Source organism: Hirsutella rhossiliensis (assembly GCF_020360975.1).
Source record: "Hirsutella rhossiliensis strain HR02 chromosome Unknown scaffold00007, whole genome shotgun sequence".
In the NCBI taxonomy this organism is placed as follows: domain Eukaryota; kingdom Fungi; phylum Ascomycota; class Sordariomycetes; order Hypocreales; family Ophiocordycipitaceae; genus Hirsutella; species Hirsutella rhossiliensis.
The window spans coordinates 2,048,129-2,074,945 of NW_025408673.1; the positions used below are offsets into that span (position 1 = coordinate 2,048,129).

At 53.6% G+C, this 26,817-nt stretch overlaps 7 protein-coding genes across 7 annotated transcripts; 4 read left to right on the top strand and 3 right to left on the bottom strand.

The window, feature by feature from the left end:
• Positions 1 to 4,988: 4,988 nt before the first annotated feature.
• Positions 4,989 to 6,083, top strand: HRG_06952 (uncharacterized protein; the record flags this gene model as incomplete). The annotated part of the gene is made up of 3 exons (XM_044865423.1): positions 4,989 to 5,646; positions 5,754 to 5,992; positions 6,039 to 6,083. The coding sequence occupies 3 exons, from the start codon at positions 4,989 to 4,991 to the stop codon at positions 6,081 to 6,083; spliced, it is 942 nt and encodes a 313-aa protein (XP_044719385.1).
• Positions 6,084 to 7,400: 1,317 nt separating this feature from the next.
• Positions 7,401 to 8,519, top strand: HRG_06953 (aminotransferase class I and II domain-containing protein; the record flags this gene model as incomplete). Its single annotated transcript, XM_044865424.1, has 1 exon — positions 7,401 to 8,519. One exon carries the CDS (start codon positions 7,401 to 7,403, stop codon positions 8,517 to 8,519), a length of 1,119 nt encoding a protein of 372 aa, XP_044719386.1.
• A 1,275-nt stretch (positions 8,520 to 9,794) lies between these two features.
• Positions 9,795 to 11,821, top strand: HRG_06954 (POT family domain-containing protein; the record flags this gene model as incomplete). The annotated part of the gene is made up of 6 exons (XM_044865425.1): positions 9,795 to 10,180; positions 10,249 to 10,441; positions 10,493 to 10,552; positions 10,601 to 11,400; positions 11,483 to 11,652; positions 11,715 to 11,821. 6 exons carry the CDS (start codon positions 9,795 to 9,797, stop codon positions 11,819 to 11,821), a joined length of 1,716 nt encoding a protein of 571 aa, XP_044719387.1.
• Positions 11,822 to 14,010: 2,189 nt separating this feature from the next.
• On the bottom strand, positions 14,011 to 15,210 carry HRG_06955 (uncharacterized protein; the record flags this gene model as incomplete). Its single annotated transcript, XM_044865426.1, has 2 exons — positions 14,011 to 14,929; positions 14,984 to 15,210. The coding sequence occupies 2 exons, from the start codon at positions 15,208 to 15,210 to the stop codon at positions 14,011 to 14,013; spliced, it is 1,146 nt and encodes a 381-aa protein (XP_044719388.1).
• Positions 15,211 to 16,277: 1,067 nt separating this feature from the next.
• On the bottom strand, positions 16,278 to 18,325 carry HRG_06956 (glutathionylspermidine synthase preATP-grasp domain-containing protein; the record flags this gene model as incomplete). Its single annotated transcript, XM_044865427.1, has 2 exons — positions 16,278 to 17,740; positions 18,004 to 18,325. The coding sequence occupies 2 exons, from the start codon at positions 18,323 to 18,325 to the stop codon at positions 16,278 to 16,280; spliced, it is 1,785 nt and encodes a 594-aa protein (XP_044719389.1).
• Positions 18,326 to 19,722: 1,397 nt separating this feature from the next.
• On the bottom strand, positions 19,723 to 20,526 carry HRG_06957 (GLEYA domain-containing protein; the record flags this gene model as incomplete). Its single annotated transcript, XM_044865428.1, has 1 exon — positions 19,723 to 20,526. The coding sequence occupies one exon, from the start codon at positions 20,524 to 20,526 to the stop codon at positions 19,723 to 19,725; it is 804 nt and encodes a 267-aa protein (XP_044719390.1).
• A 4,956-nt stretch (positions 20,527 to 25,482) lies between these two features.
• On the top strand, positions 25,483 to 25,888 carry HRG_06958 (uncharacterized protein; the record flags this gene model as incomplete). Its single annotated transcript, XM_044865429.1, has 2 exons — positions 25,483 to 25,516; positions 25,569 to 25,888. The coding sequence occupies 2 exons, from the start codon at positions 25,483 to 25,485 to the stop codon at positions 25,886 to 25,888; spliced, it is 354 nt and encodes a 117-aa protein (XP_044719391.1).
• Between the last annotated feature and the right edge of the window lie 929 nt (positions 25,889 to 26,817).

Consider the following 26,817-nt stretch of genomic DNA (forward strand, 5'->3'; position numbering starts at 1 on the left):
CTCAAGCTTATAGAGGTAGAACAGGGCTAAACAGGGATACACCGCCACTTCAGGAATGGAACCGTTTCTGTGATGGTTGGGTCTCTATGCGGGCGTTGCTGGGCCTTGACGGTGGAGCCGGGTCAGCGGCCGGGTCAGCGGCCGGGTCAGCAGCCGAGCTCGCTGCCTAATCCACGGCAGGCTAGCGTGAGGCGGCTCAAGACAAGCGTTGAGCGGCACCTCTTGCAGAATGAAGTTAACGAACTTAGGAATACAGCCCACGGTTTCTCACAGCGTTACAACAGAGATCGATAGGCTAGGAAAGTATAAGGAGAAGGGAATTAAGAGGGATATAGAGGGGTAATATACCTATAGCTTCATTAAGGCTGCTTGCTGTCTTTCTCAGGCGTTAGAGAGGTTGAGAGGGAAGCCATTAGGGTGGCCGCACCCGGCTACGTGTAAGGGGCTACGCCCCGATGTAATGTAAGGGGCTACGCCCCGATGTGTAGATCTGGCATGGCCAGACTAGTCACGTGCGAGCGCCACGGACACGACTCCTAAAGGGAGCGATGTAGACACGTCTCCCCTTTACACTCTTTGTAGCTCAATTTACATCAATTACGCCCAGCACCTGTGCTAACAGTGCTGACCCGTAACATATTGAGCTACCAGTTAACAAAAGACAGGACAGACAGAAGGACAGACAGCAGGACAGACAGCAGGACAGACAGCAGGACAGACAGCAGGACAGACAGCAGGACAGTCAGCAGGACAGACAGCAAGACAGGCGATAGGCTAAACGACGAGACGGACGATCGATCGGACGACGAGACGGACGAACAAGATGGAGGACAATAGTAGTTATGCAGGGCACCGCGACCGGCGGCGCAACGAGCCGATGGAGGGAAGGAGCAAGAGCTCTTGCAGATCTTATCTGGGATCGCGGAGACGAAGAACTGCGGAAGATGTTCACCGGGCTAGGCCTAGCAGCGCCACCGTTGACACCCAGCCCGGGGGTGCTCAGTACCCCGGCGATCTTACCCGTCGAACCGAGGCCGGAAGCAGCCCAGGAAATGGACCGTGGCAAGAAGCGCAAGCCGATGACTTGGCCGAAGTGGAACGGTCAACCCGAGTCCTTCCACTTCTACCTCGACCGTCTGGTATTTAAGTACAATACCGACGAAGAGGAGGGCCTAAACGGCAATAACAACGTCGTGTGGTACGAGATCCTGCAGACCTTGCCGGATCAGATGATGAGGAGAGTCGAGGGTTTTTGGAGGCAAGAGAGCGCGAAGGGCAACCCAGACCCCCGGAAATTCTTCTCGCACCTAGCCCAGACGTTCGGCAGCGTGCAGCAGACAGAGAGGGCGCAGGACAGGCTGCGCACCCTCATTCAACGAGACAGCCAAGAGTTTGGGAAGTTCCTCCTGAATTCGAGGAAACATTGACCAAAGCGGGCGGCGCGAGCTGGGATAATGCTTCCAAGCTCGCATGGCTACGGAACTCGATCTCTCCTGCTCTCCGTGAGCAACTAGTCCCGGTTATCATGCCGAAGGACTACAACGAGTACATCCAACGTCTACACCCGATTGCTTGGGCGTTCGAGCACACCGCGAAGTTTAAGGCGTTGCAGAGGCAGGGCTCCCGCGGGCAACGTGACCAAGGGCAGGCATCAGGCATCGGCAACATCCAGGTCGCCGGTAACGACAACACCCCGGCACCGTCAGCAACGTTACCCGCCGAGCAGAACGCACGTGACGCACGCGACCATGACGGCGACGTAATAATGACGGTTACACGCACTCAGGGCAGGGTCAGAGAGGACGGGCGAACGGCCAGGGTCAAGTGGAACGAGCAAGACGGTTCGCTTCCAGCCTAGGTCAGGACGGAAGCAACGGGCGAGGTGGGTATCCGAGGACGAACGGAATAAACGCCGTGACGAGGGTCGTTGTCTCCGCTGCGGCGACAACACCCATTTCATTGCCGCTTGCCCCTACTCGCCAGGACAGGACCCTAGCCGGTCGAGGGATGTAAAAGTCCGCACCGCTAGGATCATGCCCTTGCTGGAAGATGATGGTAACGACTCTAGTGAGGAAGAGTCAGGACTTAGCGAGACCCCATCCCTCTCGGAAATGCGTAGCCTCGAAACAAAGACGGGTCTCGAGGCCAAAGAACGGAGCAGTGGCAAAGAAGAGAAGTTCTCAGGAAAAATGGAAGTTGGTCCTACAATAATTCGAAGCATTATCAATAGGACCAATCTCTTCTCCTCACTCGTAGACGAGGGATGCCAGTGCTACGCCGCGGTTGACGAAGAAGTCGTCGAAAAGTTGGAAGTTCCTATAGTGGAAATAGCACCGCGAGCTATTACAGGAGCATCAGGGGCAATGGAAGGAGCAACGATTAGGGGCCTCGTATGGCTATCAATGGAGGTCAACGGCCACATACAGACGATCTGTGCCTACGTGGTGCCCCGATTGGAATTCCCCCTAATCCTAGGAAAACCCTGGTTATGCCACACAAAGTCGTACTCAGTGCCCCACGAGAAACGACTATGGCATGAACCTACACAAGACTGGGTAGATCACCTCGGGGAAGGAGAATATTCTGCGAAAGCCAAGGAGTTCGAAGAAGCAAAGCACGTACTAGCCAGTACCTTTGTGGGTTACTTTGAAAGGATCCGCAAGCAGGAAGGAAGAGAGGCAGCTGCCACGGCGATTTTCGCTATCAGCATGAAGGATATCGAAAGGGCGTTATCACCAAAGAAACCCATGTCAGAAGCAGAGCTACGCCGAACGATACCCCAGCGGTTCCACGATTTACTGCCTCTATTTATGAAGAAGGAAGCTGATAAGCTGAATCCTCATAAGCCAGGCATAGACCACGAAATCAGAATCAAGGAGGACCCGAATGGCCAGCAGTTACCACTACCGTATGGAGCACTATACGGTATGTCACGAGAGGAACTCCTGGTTCTTAAGAAGACTCTACGAGACCTAGTGGATAAAGGATTTATCCGTGCAAGCAGTTCAGAAGCAGCAGCTCCAGTCCTGTTTGTGAGGAAACCAGGTGGCGGGCTGCGATTCTGTTGTGACTACAGAGCGTTGAACGCAATCACTAAGTCGGACCGTTACCCCCTTCCTCTAATAGGGGACACACTTCGCAACCTAAAAGATGCGAAGTGGTTCACTAAGGTCGACGTGGTACAAGCGTTCCATAAAGTACGGGTTGCAGAAGGAGACGAGTGGAAGACAGCGTTCCGCACCCGGTACGGTCTCTTCGAATGGATGGTTACCCCGTTCGGGCTAAGTGGCGCGCCAGCAACCTTCCAGCGGTATATTAACGGTATCCTACGAGACTACCTCGACGAGTTCGCCTCTGCTTATATGGACGATATACTTATCTATTCGAGCGGGAGCAGAGAAGACCATTTCCGGAAGGTACGGTTAGTTTTAGAACGCCTCGCCGAGCATGGACTACACCTAGACCCGGAGAAATGCGAATTTGGAGTCAAGCGGATTAAGTACCTAGGATTCATTATTCACGCAGGAATTGGCATTCAGGCAGATCCCGACAAGATACGAGCAATAGTCGAGTGGGCAGTCCCCGTTACCCAGAAGGGGTGCGCAGTTTTCTAGGATTCGTTAACTACTACCGGATATTTATACCGCAAGCCTCGGAAATAACTGCACCCTAACAGCACTAACAGGAAGGGGACTAAGTTCAAGTGGACGGACGAGCACGATATGGCGTTCCAGACACTAAAGACGCTATTTACGAACGCCCTATTCTTACTCAATGGGATTTCGAGAGGCCAACCTTCGTAGAAGCAGACTGTAGCGGCTGGGCGCTTGGGGCACACTTACGCAGGAAGTCGACGGACAACGCAAGCCAGTAGCGTTCCACTCGCAGAAGCTATCACCGGCTGAGCGCAACTACCCAATCCATGATAAGGAAATGCTCGCTATTATTCGTTGTCTCGAACAATGGTCAGCCGAGCTACGAAGCTGTGATAACTTCGTTATCCTTACCGACCATAAGAACCTCGAGTATTTCATGACGCGCCAACAGCTCTCGGAAAGGCAGGCACGTTGGGCTGAATATCTCTCGCGTTTTAACTTCCAGCTCCAGTACCGTCCGGGACGGGAAGCAGTGGTGCCAGACGCGCTCTCGCCGCGAACAGGACCGACCAAACGAAGCGGATCACGAAGCACGAGATATGCAGCTTATTCCAGAAGCAGCCCTACGTACCTACGTCGGAGTAACGTCGACTCAAGCGGGAGAAGGCGAAGAAGAACACACGGTTTTCCACGACCCAGAGCTACAACAATTATGGCAGCAAACGGCAAACCAGGATCCAGTCTTTACAAGCGTTTATAACGCGGTACGAAACGGATCTCGGTCCCTCGACCCCAAGCTTAAGCTGAAGGTACAAGTCGCCGAGTGCTTTATTGATCCTCGGGGGCACCTACGACTACGTGGCCGCTTATGGGTGCCAGGCGCACCGATCACGACAGAAGCAGCAGCCAAGGCAGCACCGCTAGAGCAGGAGTCGCTAAACGAATTACGGGGCTCCTTAATCCAGAAGGTTCATGACTCCCATGTAGTAGGCCACCCGGGACGGAAGGGACGATAGAAGCCGTATCCAGGGACTTCTACTGGCCGCTAATGCAACAGCATATCCGACGTTTCTTGCGTAACTGCGATGTCTGCGGCCGTACGAAGATATGGCGCGAGCATAAAAGGTCTACTTAGACCGCTACCCGTACCGGACCGCTTTTTCCGCCAGATACAGATGGACTTTATTACGGACCTCCCCTTGCGAACGGTAACCGCTGCCTCTGGGTTATCAAGGACCGGCTAAGTAAGGAAGTTATACTCGAACCGATGCCAACGATGGAAGCGGAAGCATGTGCAGAGCGTTTTCTATGGTGCTTCGCCCGCTACCACTGGTGGCCCGACGCTATAACGAGCGATAGGGCTCGAATTGGGTAGGCCGCTTTTGGAGGCACATGTGCAAGTTACTGGGGATCGACCAGCAGCTAAGCACGGCGTACCACCCCCAAACCGACGGAGGCCCTGAGAGGATGAACCAAGAAGTACAGGCATACCTCCGCGCCGTGATTAACCAGAACCAGAACGACTGGGATAAGTGGGTTCCCGCGGCTCAGATGGCGTTAAACGGTCGGGTCAATACCTCTATAGGGATGTCCCCATTCTTCGCTATACACGGCTATGAGCCGAAGTCACCAGTTCCCCTCGTTACGGAAGCATATGCGGAAGAGTATCCTCAGCATTCGCCAGAAACCAGGGCAAAGAAATTTGTTACCAAACTACAACAGATTACGGACCTCTGCCAAGCATCAATGGCGACAGCTACGCAGCAACAAGAACGCTTCGCTAACAGACGACGGAACGCGGCAGAACGCTTCGAAGTAGGCGATAAGGTTTGGCTTGACTTACGGAACTACGCGTCAGAGCGACCTAAGAAGAAGTTCGACTGGCTGCACGCTAAGTATACGATAAGCAAGGTACTCGACCCGTACACGGTTGAACTAGCAGCCCTCCCGAGGGCTGCTATAATAGGTTCCACGTCGACCAACTCCGGAGAGCGGGGACGGACCCAATGCCTGGTCAGCAACGCACAGACGCTCAACCCCATCTATCCAAGTAGACGGGAGGCTCACCAAGTAGTAGAGGAAATACTATGCGCTAGGTGGAAGAGAACCGGCCGCGGCCGTAGGCGGAAGTCCTTGTACGCTGGCAAGGTTGGCAAGACCCGACCTGGACCTCTTTAGACAATATGCAACAGACAGCGGCCTTGGATAAGTACGAACAGAGATACGGCCCGGCTCTCGAAAACGATGGACCATACCAGCACCGACGAGTGGCAACGGAAGCACAGCCGGCCCAAATCCAGGGGCAAGTCGAAGGAATACAACCACAGCTGCAGATACAGGGCAAGAGAATACGCGGACCACTACGGGCTAGGACTAATGGCGACGCCCCGTCGATAGTAACGGCACCAGACCCTATAGACGACGGCCCTACGATCGTTGTAGGGGACCAGGAACAGGAAAAAGGGCACCAGCGCCAGAGAGGAGTAGGGGCTAATGTAAGGGCTACGCCCCGATGTGTAGATCTGGCATGGCCAGACTAGTCACGTGCGAGCGCCACGGACACGACTCCTAAAGGGAGCGATGTAGACACGTCTCCCCTTTACACTCTTTGTAGCTCAATTTACATCAATTACGCCCAGCACCTGTGCTAACAGTGCTGACCCCGTAACACTACGCAGCTTTAGGGGCTAAAGGGGCCGGATCAATCGACAGGCCACATTATGTGCATATCTCACGAAAGCCCTAAAGCCGCGTTATTTCATGCAGTCGAGAGGGATACATTGCATGTGCATCTGTGGAGGCAGGTGAGGGTATTTAGGTGGTACTGCTACTTACTGGACTCAGGCGAATAAGGCAGGGTGAGCTGACGTCGGTATGTATATTACCAATGAGGCGGGAGTGCAAGTAGAGAATTATATAAGTGTCAATAGTACTGTACTGTACTACCCCTTATTATTACCTAACAGGTAGAGCGTGAGCGTGTTATTCCATTCGAGTATCCGAAGGCCACCCCTAGCTTACAGGGTAGGGATTACAGCCAGTAACGACGCCGCGCAACAAGAGATACTTGCGGTAGTTGGTAGAATGCACTATAGTTGAAGTATCTTTAGCTCCCCCTCGTACAGATAGATACATCGCACTGGTCTCATCCCTCGCAACAAGTTGTTGTCTTGAGGTAGTTACGTACTGTGGGCCTTGTGACCCAGGTTCGGAACTTCGGACACTCCAAGGGACTTAACTACTTCATACTCCGTCGTATTATACTCGTATGGCTGAAGAAATATGCCGTCAGCTTATGAAGAGGACCGATTACTAGCTACCTGGATTGGCTGATGTAGCTTCATAAATATCAAATACCGACCTTGTCCGGGCCTTCGTAGCACCACAACTACAGGTATCGATTCATCTCACTATCTCTTGGAATACCCAAGCTATTATCCGGTTTTTTTTTTCAAAATGGTACCGCCTTCCTCAACGTCCACTTCAGGCTCGCTTGGCCTGGGCAACGGGTGGTCAGACCTTCGCTTGCCAAGAGTCAAGTTGAGCACCGCTAGAGGGCATTACGAAGTGGTCGAGAGCACGGGAAGTTTGTCGGGACCTTTCGGGGCCCCTGTGTTTGATTCTGCCGACCTCTCTCGAGCCACTGGGATGAAGCCGTTGGACCAAGACGCAGAGGCGATGGGAGGCCACGTTTGCAGCTCAAGATCAACCAAAGATGACTGGCTCCTACCCCGGAAGCAATGGGACGAGTTGGTCAGTATGACCCTCGCCCGGCGTGGGCTGAGCCAACGAGATTGCTCTGAGATGCGATATGGAAACCCGCAAGAGCCGGTTATGGATCAACTAGTTGAGCTATTCTCGCAAGCAGCCCACCCCGCCCCAGGAGAGGAAGTGACGTGGTACGCCTACAGTCGACCCAAGCCGGAACATGTCAAGGCACTGGCAAAGAGACTCAGCCGTTCCCAGGGCGTCGAACATGCGCCACAAGACATCATCGTAACTGACGGGTCTTTGGCCGCACTGGATCTCCTGGCCTTCGTCGCCCTGGACGAGGGAGATGAGGCTATTATACTCTCGCCCGTGTACTTCAACTACCCAGTCATCATCCAGCACCGACAGGGCAAGGTGAAATACGTGCCGGTGAACGAGGAAACTCTGGAGCCCGACGTCGAGGCAATCCGACGTGCCATCGGCCCACGCACAAAATGCATCTTTCTCAACACTCCCAACAACCCCACCGGCAAGGTGTACGGACGCCCTGTGCTCGAGCGGCTTGCACGGATGCTCCAAGAGGTCAATACGCAAAGGAACAGGCCGATCTTCGTCGTCAGCGACGAGGCCTACCGACGTATCCTGTACAGCGACGCCTGCTTTACCTCCATCACGCAACTCTACCCTTATTCAGTCTCGGTATACACGACAGGCAAGACGCTTCTGGCACCCGGTCAGAGACTCGGATACATCGCCATCCCCCAAATCATGCCCGCTCCGCAGCGCGAGGTGCTGCGGCGGGCCCTGACCGTGGCGCAGAACAGCGGCTGGGCCTTTCCCAGCGTCACCGTCATGAACTGCCTCGACTCACTGTTGCAGATACAGATCGACCTCGGCGCGCTTGAGCGCAAGCGCGATTACTTCTGCTGGCGCACCCGGAATGCCGGATACCGGGTGACGGTGCCTCAGGGCACGTTTTACGTGTGCATCCATATTCCCCTCCACCATGCGAGCCCCAGCGCCGAAGTGGTCGACTCCGAGATTGGGTTCTGTCTGCTGCTGGCCAGCAGGGGAGTCCTTGTCATGCCGGGGAGCCTTTTCGGGTGGCGAGACACTTTCCGCATCTCGCTCACCGCCACGCACGAGTCCATTGAGCACGCATGTAATGTGCTCGAGTCGGTATGGTCCCCGCAAAGAGAACTTGCCGAATAGCTTAGAGAGGAAACGGGGAAGAATTGCTCCTTTTGGCTCAAAACGTAAATAATAGCCCCAACTAGGCACTTGAATGCCGACTACAGTTTTTACAGCTGCGCTTCAAAACCCATACTAGCTTTGAATATACCCATAACGCTTTCAGCATTGAGGAAGGTTCGTAGCTTTCTTCGTTGTGTGTCACTATCATTACTATGTAGTATGTAGATTAAAGATGTAATTACTACTCCCCTTTGTTTTTTATAAAAAAAACTCCAATAATCTAGCTGGATTGCGTACTTGGTATAAATCGGGAAAACAGGCACCGAGAGCTGCAGGGTAGTAATAGCCCCCCTCTTGAATCTACCAACGCGGCTCTCGTTTTCCCCTCCACGCTGTCAACCTACTTGGTCTTGATCTGCGAGGTGCGTACGAAGTAAAGCTCACATTATCCTGTCGGTGGTTGATGCTGCCCGACTAGGCCGCCGTCTCTGCATATTAGTAAGTACCTGTAAGTTGTATGGGTCTGAGACGCCAGAGATCAGCGCTAATTACCTCTCTCTCTAACGCGAGCTGTGGGCGGTCATATATTACTCAGAAACCTGCTAGTACTTCTGGCCCGGCAAAGAATTGCACCGAGCAGGACTTCGAGGCGTCGGGAACCCAAGTCTGGTTGGGCCGATGATTTGATGCTGCTGATTCTGCTGGGTTTGCCGATTCTGCCGATTACGCTGATACCTTCTGCTCATCCCGCCGATCTGTACTTTCGTACGGAGTACAGGGATACACATCGGCTCCGCTTCCATCTTTCTTTGACCCATCCCCTCAGTGGCTCAGTGGGGCCACCGCCGCCGATTCGGCGACGGCCCGAACACGACGACTCGGCCGACGGCCCGCGGGGCCACCACCAACACGAGGACCCCCTGCTGCAGCATCCCCGCCCGCGCGCCGGCTGCACTAAAGGATGACGGCCTAACCTCCTTGACGTTCCTCCTTGTGTTCCTGTGCAGTGTACTTGTACACCCGGATGAGGACTTTCCTTTCCTGGCACCCGGGCTGTACAGAAATGAAGATGAGGTTTCTAGACCCGCTTTAACCTGTAAGCGATCGGGATGTCGTCGGTGCAGTGCCACGCTATGACTCAAACCCGTCTATTCATGTGATGAAGCATCTATGTATTTAGCGGGACGGCTGCTTGTCATCCCAAAGTGCATGTTTTTTCTCTCTCCACGCCCAATCACCTCTTGACGCGCTGTCTTCTTCCTCGTCTCATCACAAGATTGTATGCAAAACAGCATGACAACCGTCGAGGTCGAGCTCGATCACCTCGGGGCTTCGCAGGTCAAGCTTCAGTGTCCGGCAAAGGTGAGCACCCCGCAACTGAGTTCCGGCTTCTCCGCCGAAGACTCGTCAGACCGTGAAAATGATGCCGAGGCCGGCACCGGCGACGATGATTCCTACCGGCCGCCCAATGCTCTCGCAGGCAGCCCGGATGTTAAAAGGGTTCCTTACCCGATAACTAGGGCGGGATGGATCGTTATTGTCATGGGATCTCTGGAGAGAATGGCATTTTATGGTGGGAGTACGCCTTTCCAGAACTACATCCAAAGAAGCGGGAGCCCAGGTCATCCCGGACGGCTCGGGAAGGGACAGGTGGCGGCTACGGCCTTGAATCAGTACTTGTTAGTCGAAGCTGCCGAGACGTGCTGACCAGCTTGGCGAGACTGAGTGACTGATGTTATTATTGCAGCTTCTTTCTGAGCTACCTGACCCCTGTCATGGCGTCGGCCATCTGTGATAGTGTCTCCGGAAAGTATGGCGTGATTCTTGCCTCGTCTATCGCGGGCATTGCGGGCTGGGGCCTCATAGCAGGCACCTCGGTTCAGTCAGTTGCGGTCGAGGGTGCGTTGGCAGGTCTGGTGGTCGGCATGGCCGCCGTGGCGGCTAGTTCCGGAGGCGTGAGTTCCATCATACCGGCATTTGCTGCGGACCAGGCTCGTGGGACAGGCATGACTGTCGCCTCACCCTCAAACCCGACACTGCGAGGGCGTCTTGTCAGCTGCCTTCTTGGCCGCAAGCAGGCTCCACGTGGTACCACGAAGATTGTGTACGATTCTTCTCTGAACGTTTCACACATCTTCCACTGGTATTATCTTTACATCAACGCCATTGGATTGGTCGGATCTCTTGCGACGCCTTTCATCGAAATCTACTCGACGTACCCGGTCGTCTTCCTTTTCGCGACGGGCTCCATGGCTCTCGGCACAGCCGTGCTTGTGTTAGGCAAATCAACATTCAAGATGGTCAAGCCCCAACAGGGGCTTGTGAGCGACTGCGTAAAGTCTGTCAGGATCTCGCTTGCCGAGCGCAAGAGAAGCCGCTCGGGCGGTCTCGCATGCGGCCACTTCTTGGATCGATCAAAGGCTAGTTACCAAACGGCTTTGTACGGCGCCAATAGTAGTGGAGTCGCCGACCAGACAGTCGAGGATCTCAAACGTGCCTTGGATACGCTGCGCATTCTCCCTCCGCTCGCCGTTTTCTGGCTGGCCTTCAACCAGTGCTCCCACAACCTCCTCTCCCAAGCGAGTCAGATGCGCAGGCCGTCGTGGTTGAGCAACGACCTGATGACCAACGCGAACCCGATCGCACTCACCGTCTTCGTGCCCGTTCTGGATCACTACGGCTTCCCCTGGTTGAGAAAGAAGGGCTGGGAGCCGACACCGATTAAGCGAATGACCTTTGGTTTCCTGCTGGCGTCTCTCGGAATGGTGTATGCCGCCGTGTTGCAGGCTTTCATCTACCGTGCGGGCCCGTACTTTGATCATCCCGGGGACCGCTCCAACAACATTAGCGTGTGGTGGCAGCTGCCGCCATATACTATCGTGGCGCTGGCAGAGATATTGTAAGTAACGTCCCTATAACCCCGTCTTGCTTGCTCTTGGGGAACGAGAACATGTAGCTAAATTCGCTTCCACACGATTTAGCGCCGTCATAACAGCGCTCGAGTACGCCTATAGTCGCTCTCCGGCTTCCATGAAGACGTTCGTGTCGGCGATGAATGCAGTTCCGAATGCCGTGGCCTCTCTTCTCGTTTACGCCCTCCTCCCGCTCAACAGAGATCCTTATCTCACATGGAACTTCGCGACAATTGCATGTAAGTAGTGACCAGCCTGGCCTCGAGAATAGACCCAGACAGTGGCTTACAGTTTATGGCAGTGCTTGCCTTCACCACGACCATAGTATTTTGGTGGCTATTCCGAAAGGAGGACCGAGAGTGGAAATCCGAAGCCGACGATAAGCATCGTGATGCGCTCAACCTGTAAAAAACCGACTATGCCTGCGTGAAGCAGTTGATAGGAACATCTTTCGGATCAAATTTCTTGATGCGGTTCAATCAATATTGCAGCTTCCTGGCACGACAAGTTTAATTATATCGGAAACCGTCTCTAGCGTGTCCTCGCATCAGGTAGGGCCCGAGGTGTCTACTTCATACATCTATATCCGTCTTCACTGTATATGCAAGTTTTCTACTTCTCAATCATCCCTTTCCACTCAGCTCCCGAGACTTGTTGGCTCATCACCCAATGGGGTGGACGATCTTGAGCCTCTTCCGCCGCCTGGCTGGCCACCCCAGAAACTATAAATAAGATGAAACTAAAATTGTCACCATCAACCTTGACATAACAAGCGCAATGAAGGTTTCAGACGGTCCAGTTCTCTTTGAAAAGATTTCCCTTTACTTAGAGGCCTGGGACGATGCATATGCACTTAAGATCCCGTGATTTACTGCCTCATAGGGCTGACTGGGACTCCGGGGGCTGCTGCCAACCACCGACGGCGAATACAAGTCACGGATACTTGCAATCGTGGCCTAGCCGCCCATGCAGTCTCGTCCCGGCTGCTGCCTTGCTGCCTTGCGATGGGCCGTCGTCAGCGTTGATGGATGTTTGATCCTCATAATGTACATCTATTGAATGCTAGTTTCTTCTCGCCTGTTCACAAAGAGTCTGCCCGCTGTTCCATGTCGAGCCGTTTTGTTGCCAACGCGAATTGAACTATGGCATATACAGCCTTTATGCTCGGTTTCTACTTGTCGTCGTCTAATACTGCTTTGCCTCCTAGAAAGAAGGACAAATTGCCTATCTTTTTTATCCGCAGTCGGCTAAACTTTTGCGCTGCGTCGTCTACTTTTTATATCGGGAAAGAAAATAATTGCTGCTTGTCTATAATTGCATATATCTAAGTCTATTGCCCTAATCTTATCGAGGCATCGCGTGGGAGTATCTGAACCTCGTCTCCCACGGCTTCCAGGCCAAGGGCGAGGCAGATGCTGCCAAGCTGCAAGAAGCCAGAGACGGCTACGACGCAGCTCTGGCGGAAAGGGTCCTCGCCGGAAACCCGCCTAGGCCGTACTTGATAGTACTGGCCGGTTGGATGTACATCTTTGGGGGAAAGTTCTAGGACCCCGTTGGCGCAGCGGGAATCAAAGTCATCAACTTGCACCCAGCGCTTCCAGGTCGGGATAAGACGCGATGCATGGACAAAAGCGAGTGCACTAACAGCGGCTGCACCAGTAGCAAACTGGCGGCATGGCATCTGAAGTCTTTGGCGATGCGCGGCTGGCTGTGTCTCCAGGTTTGTCGCGCTTCACTTCGCAAGGCATCAACTCAGCGTGCTCTTTGGAAGCGCTCGCAACATGCATGAGCTTGCATCCCAACACAATTCTCTGCACCGGGACTCGCGGTGCAGGGATTGGAGATGACGAATGCACGCGCTCGCTCGCGATCGATGCGAGGATCTCCTCAGCGCTGGAAATTAGCAACCCGAGCCCCGTCAGGGTCGGTGGAATGGGGGATTGTGACAAACAGATAGTCACGACCAAGTTTTCTTGAAAATATCAGCATCGCAGGCTGTGCGAATCACGGCGCTCGGCGAGAGCCTGGGTGGCGGCGGAGGATGCACGGCTACAAAGCGAGTGCAATAGGAAACGGCGAAGGGAGAGAACAGTCAGTGCACTGTTATTGCATGCAGCGATAAACGACGACCGTGGATGGCGATGGTGAGGCGCGCCGGTGAATGGAGGGCTTGGAGGTGCGCGCAAAGTAGGGTATATAAACAATAAAAGACCACCATCCAGGTGGAGTTGGACCTCCCATACGGACTAATTTCTTGCCTTTTACCAGAGATTACCGTGGGATTGGCCAAAAATACTCCATTCTCCCAATCTTTGGAACCCCTCATTCGAAACCCCCCAGTGGTTTTTTTTGCTTTGTTTTGTCACGGCGCTCCTTCAAAGCCAACTACGAGCGATTCGTATTTTCGTTTCTTTTGTCAATGACGCCTGAGATTTGATTGTCGCCGGCCTCAACACGAGCTGAGTTCTGGCCTCATCCCAAAGGAAGCCATCGATCATCTGTCCATGCGCGCCTTGCAAAGCGTCGAGCTTGATTACAATTAGTCAATTACCTACATACTTCCCGTCCGCCGCGCTCCGCCTCCCCTCGTGCGATCATCATTGCCTTCCGCGCAAGTCCGATGGAAGCAGCCGGTCGATGTCGTCGGTGATGTCTTGGAGGGGAAACTCGGACCGGTTTCCAGCTCCAGCAGGCTGTCCCGGGACCTTGACATTCGCGTCGCCGAAGAACTCGAAGACGCACAAGATGCGCTGTCCGACTTGCACGGCCGTCACGACGCGTATTCCCTCGGCAGCCATTCCGTTCGGAACAGCCCCGAGCTTCTCGGCCGTCGCCCAGTGGTCGTTTGAGTGGAGGATGACGGTGCCGACGAAGGCGTCCGACACGAGAAGGATCTTGCCCCCGTACATGGCAGGCAGAACCGCGGCGTCGAGGCTTTCGCCGACGTTGGAAACCCTGCCGCCCTGCTTCACCGGAATGGCGTTGGGACTTCCTGGCGTGTGGATGTCGAACCAGACCAACTGGCTTCCATCTACTCCTGTTTGGTATGCCCCGAGGAGCTTGCGGTTCTGATACATGGCTATCCCGTTGATGCCGACCACCTGCGAGTCGCTCGGCCCCAGCCACCACGGCGTGGCAGCCTGCGTCGTGATGTTGACGTGCATGAGACTGGGCGGAAACGTGCCGCATACAAACGTGTTGCCGTATCCGTCGTGCTCTATGTCTTGAAACCCCCCGTATGCGCCGCTCGTGACCCTGGACAGGTCGATTGCCCAGAGCACCCGCTTGGTTTTCAAATCGTAGCGGACGAGGTTGTTCTCGCCCGCTATGTTTCGCCCGAGCGTGTTAAAGGCGTTGCCGGCGTTGAACATGATGGACAGCTGGTCGCGGGGGGCATCCAGCTGCACGCCGCTGGCATGTAGCTCCGGCCGGCCTGAGAATCTGTCATCGGTTATGCTGCCGACCACCTCGTTCTTGACCGGGTCCCAGACAGCGACGGAAGCGTTCCACAGCACGCTGCGGGTGTAAGTCAGTGCTAACAAGACGTTGCCGGCGGTCACGAGGCCGTACCTAAAATATACGAGACACCGCTTTGGGTCAAACTCGGCGTTTTCCGGGTACAGCTGGAATCGATTCACCGTCTTGTTTCCGGGTGACACGTCGCAGCTCGGAGCGGCGTAGAATCCCGGAGGCGGGCGGTAGAGGCTGTCGGCGATATGACCCTCTGACCTCGCGCCGGTCAGATGTGGGGACCCAGGGGGGGCCGACAGGAGCAGAAACAGTAAAGGGGCGAGCATTTTGGGCACGCGGATAGATTGTATCATTTCACGAGAGAGTGGCAGCAATTGGAGACGGTATATGCGGACTCGCTATAGATGACGGGCATCGCCATTTTTATATGCCATCTCATAGCGGGCGGACGGCCCGGGACGTGACGTCTGGTTTCTATGGTGAGCTCCATCGAGTTGCTGGTTGACTGGCCGGCTCGGGTAAGACGCAAAGCCTGATGAATCCTTGCGTACGGATTGGATCTCGCTAGGCCGGCATCGCCCGCGCAGTCCTAGCGGCCCCGGAGTGCCGGACTCTTAACACCAGGGCCATGGACTGGAGAAAAAGCGCCGCCGAATTGGCACGGCCCCTTTGGTGGTTATCTCATAAGTTGGAGCTAAGATTTTGAGGCTGGCACGGCCGAACAAGGCAGAAGAAGCGGCTGAAGAGTGTATCAAAGGAACTCGTGTGAAAAGCAGACAAGCTTCGAAATGAGACTCACGAAGAGTTTCGGGGCAAGGCACAGAATAACCGGCTGCATATCAGCTAGAAAATGAGTGAACTACGAGGCAAAACTCGATCAAGTGCGCCCGGACAACAGCATCGGGACCGTACGGGCACCAACACCGACTAGCCGCTACATGCTGTGACCCCATCCGCGAGCCCGGTTCCAGTGGAAACGTCACCCGTGTAATCGTGTTTGATTCTAGAGCCATCGAGATGCTCATCTTGCTTTCAAGATTGACCGGAATACCCATGGCGAAGCGCTACGCCGCGGAAATCAGATTGAGGAAGGGGAGCACAGAAGGAGGCAAGGTGAAGAAGCATTTCCTGTCTTGACCAGGGAACTCCTTGGTACCGGCCATGGCAAGTGCGCGAAATACACTCTTGTGGTAACCTGATTCATCGACTCGCCCGTGTAAGGCCTGCCATAACCAGCAAACCGGCAGACAATGCTGGAGGATTTACGTGTCGGGGCGAGATTGTGGAGGCATGTATACTCGATTTAGGCCACAACTGACCTGCAGAGCGCCGGCAAGCTATATAGCGTAGCCTGTTCCTGACTCGGTATAATCTCCCCCCCATGAAAACAAACTCAAGCCAAAACGCTCTCGATATAAGTAAGAACAGGCTTGGACTCGGCACTCTCGCTGTGATACGTCTCCATCCTCAGCGATGCCTCGATCTCCTCAAGCTCGGGAATCGGCTGCCTCTCGTAGCTTACAGGCCCGTCCGAGATGGAGTGAGGAATAAACGCTGAGCCATTGGTGGTGATGGGCGTCACGTCCTCGCGGACCCCGATTCCCACAGGGTCGCCATCTACGAACCAAAGTCCCACCACGGGGTAGTGCAAATCGTCCTCGTTGTCCTTGAAGCTCGGGAGCAGCGCGAGCTCTTGCACGATGTACCCCTCCTTGCCGTATACTCCCGTCTTCATGTCCTGGATCACCTGGCCGTCGGCTTGCAGGACAATGTCGGCGCCTTCGCGGGCGAAGATTGGCTTGCGCGCAAACTTGGTGAGGGAGGCCGGTGCCTCGTTGTCGAAGAAGGTAGGGAGAAGCCATTTGGAGCGCGGGTCGTCCTTGAACAGGTCCCAGAGGATGGCAAAGATGGCCTTGTTGCTCCATAGCATCTTGTATGGTGCTTCGATCCACACAGTCCCTCCGGTATATTCCCCGTCCTCGTTGCACCGCCCGACAGTCTCCATGTCTTTGAAACACGCCTCTGCGAAGTCTTGCTCGACCATCATCTCCCAAGGATAAAGCTTGAAGATGACGTCGATGTGCTCATTCTGCTTGTCATAGAAGCGTCCGTCGGGACCCAAGCCAATGTCCTCCACGAGCAACGTCTTGGTAGACCATCCCGCCTGCTGGCATGTGTCCAGCAGAAGAGCCGTGTTCATTGTGTCTTCGCCAGTGTCGTCTCCTTCTGCCACCGCAAAGTGCACAGTAGGGCGATGCCCCAATTTCTCCTCAATATGTCTCAAATTCCTCTTCCATGCCGTAATAAGTTCCTCGGTGATGCAGTTATATTGGTCGTTTCCGCAACCTGTCTGCTCTAGCCAGAGCCACTGAATCGAAGCGGCTTCCACAAGCGACGTAGGTGTGTCGGCGTTGAACTCGTAAAATTTGGGCACGCGCAGTCTCGGATCTGGATGGTCAAGGCCCCCAAAGCAGATATCGAAGCGTCCATATACGCTGCCCCAGGCGGGCTCCCGGTCCCACGACTCTATAATCTGCCTGAGCGCAAATGCGGGTATTTTCATCTTGCTGGTAATCGTCTCTGGATGGTCCACCAGATAGTCGGCAGCCTCGCAGCACATGTCAAAGACATCTTGCCCGGCTTTCTTAAGCAGCTCAATCTCCTCGCTAGTAAAGGAATAGTATCGATCATCCGGCCAGTAGTTATCTGTAGGGTCCGACGAGTCGGCAGGATTGGTGTACACAAGGCCCTGGCTCTGCACGAGCAGCGTTGCGTTGGGACGCGATTCCACGGCGACACGTCGCATTTCTACCGTCTTCCAGGATCCAGTGATGCCGAGAAGTTCTCGTGTACGGGCTGCCAAGAGCGTCTATTCTGTGATGTTGGCTAAGTCTATCCAACGACAGCAGCTAGCTACTCGAACTTGCTGGAGCCGAGGAGCGGGCACGCCTATTTATTTATCTCGAGAACCCTTCCGCACAAGGTTACCACAGAAACATGCCAATGCAAGCCGGAGTCTGCCCCCTATACTTTGTTGCAGCGTGTCCTAGGGCCAACCTTCTTTGGTGACGACAACGAGGGGCAGCTAGAAACGCCAAACTAGCCACCGCTCGATTTACCTTCGTCCTGAGGGCTCCGCTTTCCAAAGCCGCGGCGGACAATGCCGCCGGTTCCAAAAAGCCCGGCGGCCTTGCGTGCGTTGTTGACGGGCTGCACCGTGAGTTGAGTGTTGACTGCCTCATCGGCAGCCAAAGGGCCCTGTGCCACGAAGAAGGTTCCCGTGGGGCCGGCGCCATCGCATTTGTTGGCTTCGATGGCCTTGTTGCCCTTGTCGACACAATCGGTCACGCCAGTGTTGATGGCAGCCGCCTGGCACCCGGTGGCGAAGAAGGCAGCAGCCGCGAGCTGCAGGGCCGGGAGAGTAATGTGCTCGCCCTTCATCTTGACAGCGTTGGAGTAACGGTAAGGATTCTTGGAAAGGAACAGATGCTCCCTTGACAAGATTGTAGGACTGCTGCTGTCTGGAGTCTGGCCAAACCCTCAATAACGGGTCAGAAAGACTGCTTTTTTGTCTTGGATTCTTCGTGACCATCCGAGGACGGCGATGACACAGCTTCGTATGAAAGGCTTCGAATGAAAGTGAGGTCTCGTTGTATCGAATGGTTCCAGATCAGGGAAAACGGAAGGGAGGATCCCGGGGAGCGCATGATTTATGAGACCAAATGTGTGGATGAATGAGGGGGAATAGACGAGAAAAAGGCAAACGGGAACAAACTCCATTAGAGCAAAGCCGCCTCTCAGTCCGGTACGGCTGATGCCGTGACACTAACGCTTGGTGCCAAGCTCAGACAAACTTTCCTCGTCAGCTAGCTGTGAAGAAAACTGCCGACGGTCAAAAGCTGGCTACGTATGTTCTTGCGGTTGTGTATTCTTCACTCCTCCTGCTCACATATTTGAGACGCCGGGTAGAGAAGCCATCGCAGTTCTCGCTACGTGGGGTAGGGACGAGGTGAACCGGGGGGTTCTGAACCTCCCCATACCATGTCATTCCCCATTATAAGTCGCCACGGTCCGCAGTTGGCGCCCAAACTCAAATTAGAATTTCTCGATGACGTCTTGCGAGATAGCTAGCGTTAAGCTTATCCATCACCATGCTCATTGCCGAAAGAAAGTGTCAGCAGGATGCTGCATTGACGGCTGCCCGGGCAAGCGGTTGATGCATCTTCACAGGACTGCCAGACTGTTATAGGCTCTCGAAGTATCATGACTTATCAAGTGGTGTCTGGTAAGGCGGTAGCCTACCCGCCTCCTTTACTAACTGCTCCACCAAATGTCGAACAGCTGACCTTTGGCCGAATTCCAGCCTACTCAGTTCTCACGTTCTCGGCATTTTCAAACACAAGTTTGTCCAAGAATCGCCAATTGCGAACACTGTTTAGCATGAGACCGTATTATTGCTGTACAACTAGACTATTCCGACTGTGACAAGCGCACCGTTTATGCTCATCTTATTGCTAGGATCTATGATGAGTAGTTGAGTACGCGGCTCTGCGACTGCTGGTTACCCGTAGGCTCCCCTTTGTACATCGACCAAGGACTCCTGTATATAGCAATACACGTCTTTAAATGAATTTCCACCGCTGCCTCGCTGAGACATGTGCCCTACATTCAGCAAAGGTCCGGTTGCGTTGCCGACGTGTCGGAACCTTGCACTTGTTTATGTTCTATCATGCTCTAAGTGCCAGCACCAAGGCACATTTGGCGACTGGAAAAGGAATCCTTGAGATAGCATGCCGCTGGCGGCGATCTATCTGTGTAAGAGTGCGCTTACATTAATCTTAGTATCGTCCTTCATCTGCACCACATGCCCGGGTCCGAAGCTGGGGACCTTTATTGAAGCTCCCTGCAGCTTTCACTGGCGTACCGCCTGGTTCCGTGATACGAAGCTCAAGAAGAGCAGGTCCTCCAGTATTGCCGTACCAAACCAGGATAGGGTAGTAGGTTCCGGCCTTGATATGCTTTTTAACAGTCTTGGGCTCGTTCTTGCTCTCCGCCGTCCCAAAATAGGTTTGCTGAATGTCAACGTTCTCGCGAGTTGGATTGCGAACGTGATCTTTGCCAAACCAAGCCAAAGTAATATCGTCAGTCCCAGGCGAGTAAAACTCATAAACCCCGCTTTTGCAAGCATAGATATAGGTTGTATACTCGATAGCGATGGGAGGGCTCGACGTGACAATAATTCTGTCGACGGTTCCCTGTTCGATGGGAGTTTGCGTCGGAAAGTATGAAATGTCGAACGACGTGTAATCTGGCGAGTTGTCCGAGACGAATGGGTTCGTATATTTTTTATATTTGATACCCGGCCTGCCGCACTTGGGCTTCTTGCAATCACCATGGGAGTGGTGATGAGCATGTTTGGTGGGCTGAGGGGAGTGGTGATGACCATGTTTGGTGGGCTGTGGGGAGCCTTCACAGGAGTGGTGATTACCATGGTTGGTGGGCTGAGGTGGGTCATAGCTATTGGATTCAGGCGGAGCATCGCTGTACGGGTCCTCGCTAGGTTGGTCGAGCGTGCCAGCCTTCGCAGGCGTGGCTAAGCCGCTGCCTATAAGTGCAACGAAGAAAACAGTCTTGCTCAGCATCATGGCGATGAGCGTAATGACCTGGACCAGACAAACGGGAAAGATGGGCGAGAACAAGGGTGTTGATAGTGAAGAAGAGTTTTCTAGACGAAGTTTGGGCAGACTCATGGCTTTTAAATGCTTGCGAGCATGCAACTCTCGCCTCAATCCTGTACTCTGGATGTGTCTATTGTCTCAATCCATCGCCGCCTAGCTGAGTCTCTCCTCCCCGGCTTGTGGGGTTGCCGACAACTTTCGGAGCAAAGAGTGAACCTCTGCGTGCCTCTCGTTGAGGACTATCCATTTGCCACCGCGGCTAAAGAACAGTCCAACGGAATGTGTCTGTCTGCCCTAGAATGTCTTGCCCTTGTTCTCATGGGCCTTGGCAGAAGCATTCTTTAGACCTCCTACGTGCCCTCTTGGCAGGCACTAGTTTCGGACCCCTGATTATCGCACTTTGCAGATAGGCAAAAGTGGAATTCGCTCCGACAAGTGTTGGGTCCGGACCTTTCTCCGCATCTCTCGCTCTCTCCCTTTCCCCTCCTCGTCTCTCTAGCTGTACCTAAGAATGCTGCGATGCTGTCCCGGCTATATCGCGTTTATGCCTGTGGAATAATGCTTGAAATCTCATTATATGCCTTCTTTTCGTTCGAGTTAGTCGGCTCTCGCGTACCTTTACTTTTAGGCTGGCATTCACTTGCGAGCCGAAAAATTACCCCCTTAAGATGAACTGTAGAGCGTCGTATTATGGAATCTCTCGCCCTGTGAAATTTCTCCATTCTATAAGCCTAAGTACCGTAGAAACTCACAAAATTCAAGCAGGCTTGGCTCTTTAGGGGCCCCCTAAAGAGCCCCCTAATAGGGGGTTCTTAGGCGACATAACCCTTGGAGACGAAAATCATCACTCAGCTGCTCTCTGCTCTTGTGCGTCAGCTGCATTGCATGGGAAGTCATAGAATTGAGGAAACGCAAGCGCTAGAGTGCGATAATATGTACCGTCCCGTTAGGTATACATGGCCTGCCGAAATGCTCACTGATGATACACGCGCGATCCGGCTTCGCATCATCCCCCTCGGACGAAATATGATAGCCCGACTTGGCTTCCCCTGTCACTTCCCCTTGTATCTATACATGTGCCGTTACCCTCCCTTTTTGTTATCGTCCCTCCGGCCTTTTTTTCTTGTCACTAACCCTCTCCCATCTCATCTTCTGCCATCGCCTTCTCACACAGGCTTTCCGCTGCCAATGTGGCCACCTACGCCAGGGTTGAGTGCGAGAGAGACTAATGGGATTGCCGCAGAGGGTTACGAGACCACAAGCCGCAGCAGTTGGAAACAACCTTCGTCGCCGGCCAATGACACTCAAAAGTACAAATACTCTAGTGAATAATATGGGGCGGCGCTGAATCGGCTTATCAATCGTGATATGACGGGGACGGGGACACATACCCAAGCACGCGCAGCACGATGCCTGGATTATAACTACACATTAATACTCAAATGTAATATCGATACACTCGAATAGGGGTTCGAGAGCATAGTGGAAGGTAAAGGGGGCTACATATAGGCGAAAACAGTGATGCTTATTCTATTCCATCTAGCAGGATATTGAGGGAGCTTTAGGTGCATATACCTCTTGAGGCCCTATCCGTAGACAACTACCATGACAGGGGGAATGGCGTGCTCTCGTCAGAACGGGTTGTGGCGAAGTTAGGAGGGGCAGACAGTTAGTCTTCACCACATGCAGTCAACATTGAAGCCAATGACTAACGCCAACGTAATAACTTTCTCCTTGCATAAAGTTGGCGAATACGCAAGCTCAAAGATCGAGCACTCTACGCAAATGCAGCGAATTAAAGACGGGGTAGTGACCATAGGAAATCCCAACAGGCAAACATGCTACGTGATCCAACCTTCATGAGGTGGCGTCACGCTCTGATAATCGAAGCTCTGACGGGTCATCCAGCACTCAAGGTGACTGCACATTCAAGAAACCTGCATCAAGGTTCTGGCAGAGAAGCATGTGTATACAAGAGTTGCGAAAGACCTAGATCACTTGATTCGGACAAGATGCCGCAAACGTTGAACCGACAGACCAAATGGCTGCTCTTCCCCCTTCTTCAGATGTATCCATATTTGAAGGACTTTCTCACCAAGAAGGAGAAAAGAACGCAGACACAATCATACAGTCGCAAGCACCTTCACAACGGCTTCCGTCTCTTGTGATCGGATAGTATTGATGTTCCATGACTCTGGATAGGACAGTAATGGCAAGGACACATGCAACGCGCTGAGCACGTTGAGGGATGTGCCCTCGTCTCTGTCAAACCTTCACTTATCCTCTTGCGCTGCATCGACACCATGCACTTCATCATAATCGAAAAGAAAGGAAGACGAAGCAAGCTTATGGTTGCCGCGTTGCGGGCTCCTGGATGCTGTGAAACATTTGGGAAATCTGCCCAATGACGGACGGCGTCGTTTTGTGCGTGCTTGTCTCCTGTGCGTTGGAAATTGAACCAAGCCCTATTTTACAGCCCTAACAGGCTGATGATCCCGGAACTAACCCGCTATTGAACAAGGCAAGACCCGGCTTGAGTGAGACTTAGGTAGTGTCCAGACACGACTCATGCCTCAGCTCTTTGCCACTGTCTCGCAAAATCGTGACTAAGTCAGACTGGCCGTACAAGGGTTCAGTTCATCAAGAATGACCCGATCTTCACCTTAGCCGCCCGTCCCGTTCTCCCCTTATGGTCTAACCTGTCCAAACCATGGCGAGTTCCGATCTAACTACAAAAAACCGCGAAAGCGGAAGGTTCCGAGGATGGCATTGCTCGTGCGGACGATACCGGTTCTTGACTACGATCAATTAAATTCTGGCAATCCTCACAAACCACCCTGCTGAAGTCTTTGTGCTATCTACTCCTTCATACATGCCTGCACCTTTTCAGCTGGCGGAATCATGAATGCATTAAAGTCGCCCGGCCCCTCTACGGACATCGGTTCGGGATCCGAGAGAGCGGCCATCTCTAGTTCGTCGACTTTCTTCTTTGTTTCCAGGACAAACCCTACAATACTGTTACTTGAAATGGTTGAGCGGAATTTCCGGCCTCGGCGCCAGAGGCACATGAATTCCCATGTGGGAGATGCCGCTGGAAATCCAGACGTGGTTCTGCAAGAAATGGCCCCTGCGCAGTAATGATCAAGAGCTAGACGACACGGGGTCTTGAAGTTGGTTCGCATTGCGGCTTCACTATCGTCTCGAAACAGCGCCAGCCGGAAAAGGATCCATCTCAGCTGTCTGCTGGCGCCGAATAACCAAGGAAAAGGGACGGGACTTTCTCATGCCGTGGGAGGTCAGCCGCGGTAGCGCGTTGTAGAATCATGCAATGCTTGCTAATAAGCACCAAAACATGCTTTTCTGCAGTGGGCTGCCGAACCTAGCCTCTCTTACCCCGCTTCACTTTTCTGTGGGCAAGCAGAGAGGACTTGGCAAGATCGAGTATCTGTACAGGCAGACGAGTGAAAAAAGGGGGAGGGGCGAAGATCAAACTTGACCTATATATTTAGCTTAGCTTACAGGTCTTCCTTATAGCTCTAGCTAACTGCAGAGAAGCTAGCAGCCGTTGTCGGGATGCCGTAGTTCCCTGTTACAAGATCGTGAGGCAACCGCTGATTTAGTTGCCGCCATGGCAGCACTGCCTGGGAGTCTCTTCTATCAGATGAACTCGCTCTGCTTCGTACGAGACCGCGAGGCTACCGGGGTTGCACGCGTCTATCTCAGGAAGGTTTAGAGTTTTCGCGGGGCTCCAAATAGCTTGCGCTTGAGGCGAGAGGAGAGGCAGCGTACATACATCCAGTAATCCACTGCATGCAGTGCCTCGCTGTTCACGCTTGCTTTGCTCAAAGGGGTGAGGGGGTGGCGGAGAGCCTCATGGCTCATAGCACATCTTGATATGACGTGTCCAGCAGGCTAGTTCGTGCCTCCTGACCATGGCGCACGGTCGACATCCGGTGGGGAGACGCGGCCTGCCATCCGAGTGGGTTTGTATTAGGCTAGCAACGATGGGTAGTCTACTTCTGCCCAGCGGAACTTGGCCGTCCTCCCACCATATAGATGCAGGTATAGGCCTGCTGTTGAAGCATTTCTGTCAGGAATTCGACAAATCTCCTCACAATATATGATGAGCTGCCGTGGTGAATCACTTTCGACCTGGGATCTTGCACTTACAAGCGCACTATAGTACGCGAAGCATGAACCCGGTTGCGACGGCGAGGAACATCTCCCATGGCCATGCGAGTAGGGCATACAACATATCAAGGATTTCAAGGAGAAGACGTCCTCCCGCCGGAAATCCGAGCAAAAGCGATGTACGTAAAGCACTGGCGCAGCCACTCCTGGCAAAACGAGCCAGTTGGAATCTGTAACGAGTCAGGACCCGTCTGTCAAAACGCTGGGACGTGCGCCGTCTCACCACCATTGCACCCCGAACCTCGTCGACTTCGGATCTGCAATATGTGACGCAGACATTGATTCATCCGAAATTCAAGCTCGGAGCTTCCTCGGACAAGGACGAGAAAGCAACCAGTCTGATCAAAAGTCGGTCCATTGCATCTTCGTCTGGTGGCTGAAGCATGGATGATACGTAGTCCAGTCCCAAGTTTTCGATCACCCTCGGAGCACACCTGTAACCAGCTACCGATCACGCTTGAGCCTAGGGATGTGCATTTCGTCAACGTATAAGAGGCCGCTTCCCTCGGCCAAGTGCTATCGTCTTACCCCTTCATCCAACGCCATCATCTCCTCTTTCGTGACCATCTAGCATCTCAACAACGACCAGGCGTCGTCCTCTTTCGCTAATTCTTTCCATCAAGCTTCTTATACCCAACCAGGCTGTTGGCCATCTTGTCTTAACCGATCATCTCACACGGTATCTTCCAAGAGACGTCTAATAAAGAATCATCACATCCCTTCAGCAAAATGGTTCGCTTCGCTTTCACCGCCGTTCTGCTTTGTATGTCTCAAAATCCCTCGTCTCAGGTTTCTCTTGACTAACCTCCCGGCAGTTGGCGTTTCTGCTCTCGCTGGCCAGGCTGGCAATGTCGCAGCCCAGAAAAATGCTGCAGCTCAGCAGCAAAAAGCCGCCGCTGGCGCTGCCAACCAGGCCAGCGGCGCTGGTGACAACAAGGTCGGCGCAGGGCAGGCCAACCAGTTCATCACCGGCCCATGTGCATCCAAGGCAGACTGTGCCTCGGGATGCTGCACTCAGAGGAACGGCAAGGTTGAGTGCGCGGCTCCTGGAGCACTTGGTGTTAAGGACAAGGCCAACGACCCGAAGTGCAACGCCAAGGCCGGAGGTCGGGCGGCTAAGCGCCTGAGGGTTTGAGTGGGAAGCGAGATGAAAGATTTAACGAGACCACGAGGCCACGACAGCTGGCTCAGTCTGGTAATTAGGGTACATTGTTCATCGAAGGCCAATTATGGCTTTGTATATACTTGCCAGCTAGGTCAATACCCAATACGTGATTGATCTTAAAAACTCGGAACCAAAGTCCCAGACTATAGTGATGTTTACTGCCGCTTGCGTAGCATGAGTCGTCGGGTTAAGGGAATCAAAGCAGCTGAGCTCATGTGTGTCGGCTGGGCTGCGCAGCCAAAGGGTTGCATCCGTCCGCCCACGACTTACTGTCGGCAGACTAGGACTTATACCGCCCTAGAATTGCATTTGTTGTAGCGTTACACTTTTGCTTGCCCAGCGGCTATTTGTTTCGTCGCTTACATTCTTGCTCCATTCCAAGGCCACGCGTCTGCTCGATAGCTCGTTTTCCTACCCAAGTAGTCAGATCCATGATTATGCGGAGGCTGTGTCCATCTAGTGACGTCGACATAGCTCCTGGACGTTGCTATATCGGGTCATCATGACAAGATTGGGTCCGGACAGCTGACCAGGCGCCTCTTGCGGCACTTCAATGTTGCTGTATATAAAACCATCCAAGCCACCGTTTCTTTGCTGTCATGAAATCGACTGCGAATCCGATGCCACCAGTTTGGAACCCGTGTGCCAACAGCCCATAAATAGATCCGTCATCGGCCAAGCCTCAGAGGTGGCCAGGTCTCTCGAACCACGGACCCTGACGGGATGGGCCTGGCGATTAAGAACTAATATAGCGAATAACTACCGTCTTGGTAGGATCAGGGATAATATTGCCGGCTTTGGCAGCGATCCGGGGGCACGCAACGCTCTATCCCATCGTCTCGCGTCTCGTGCTTCAACGCGGTACGATGCAGTTTGCGGGGGCGGAGTTGCGAATGCCG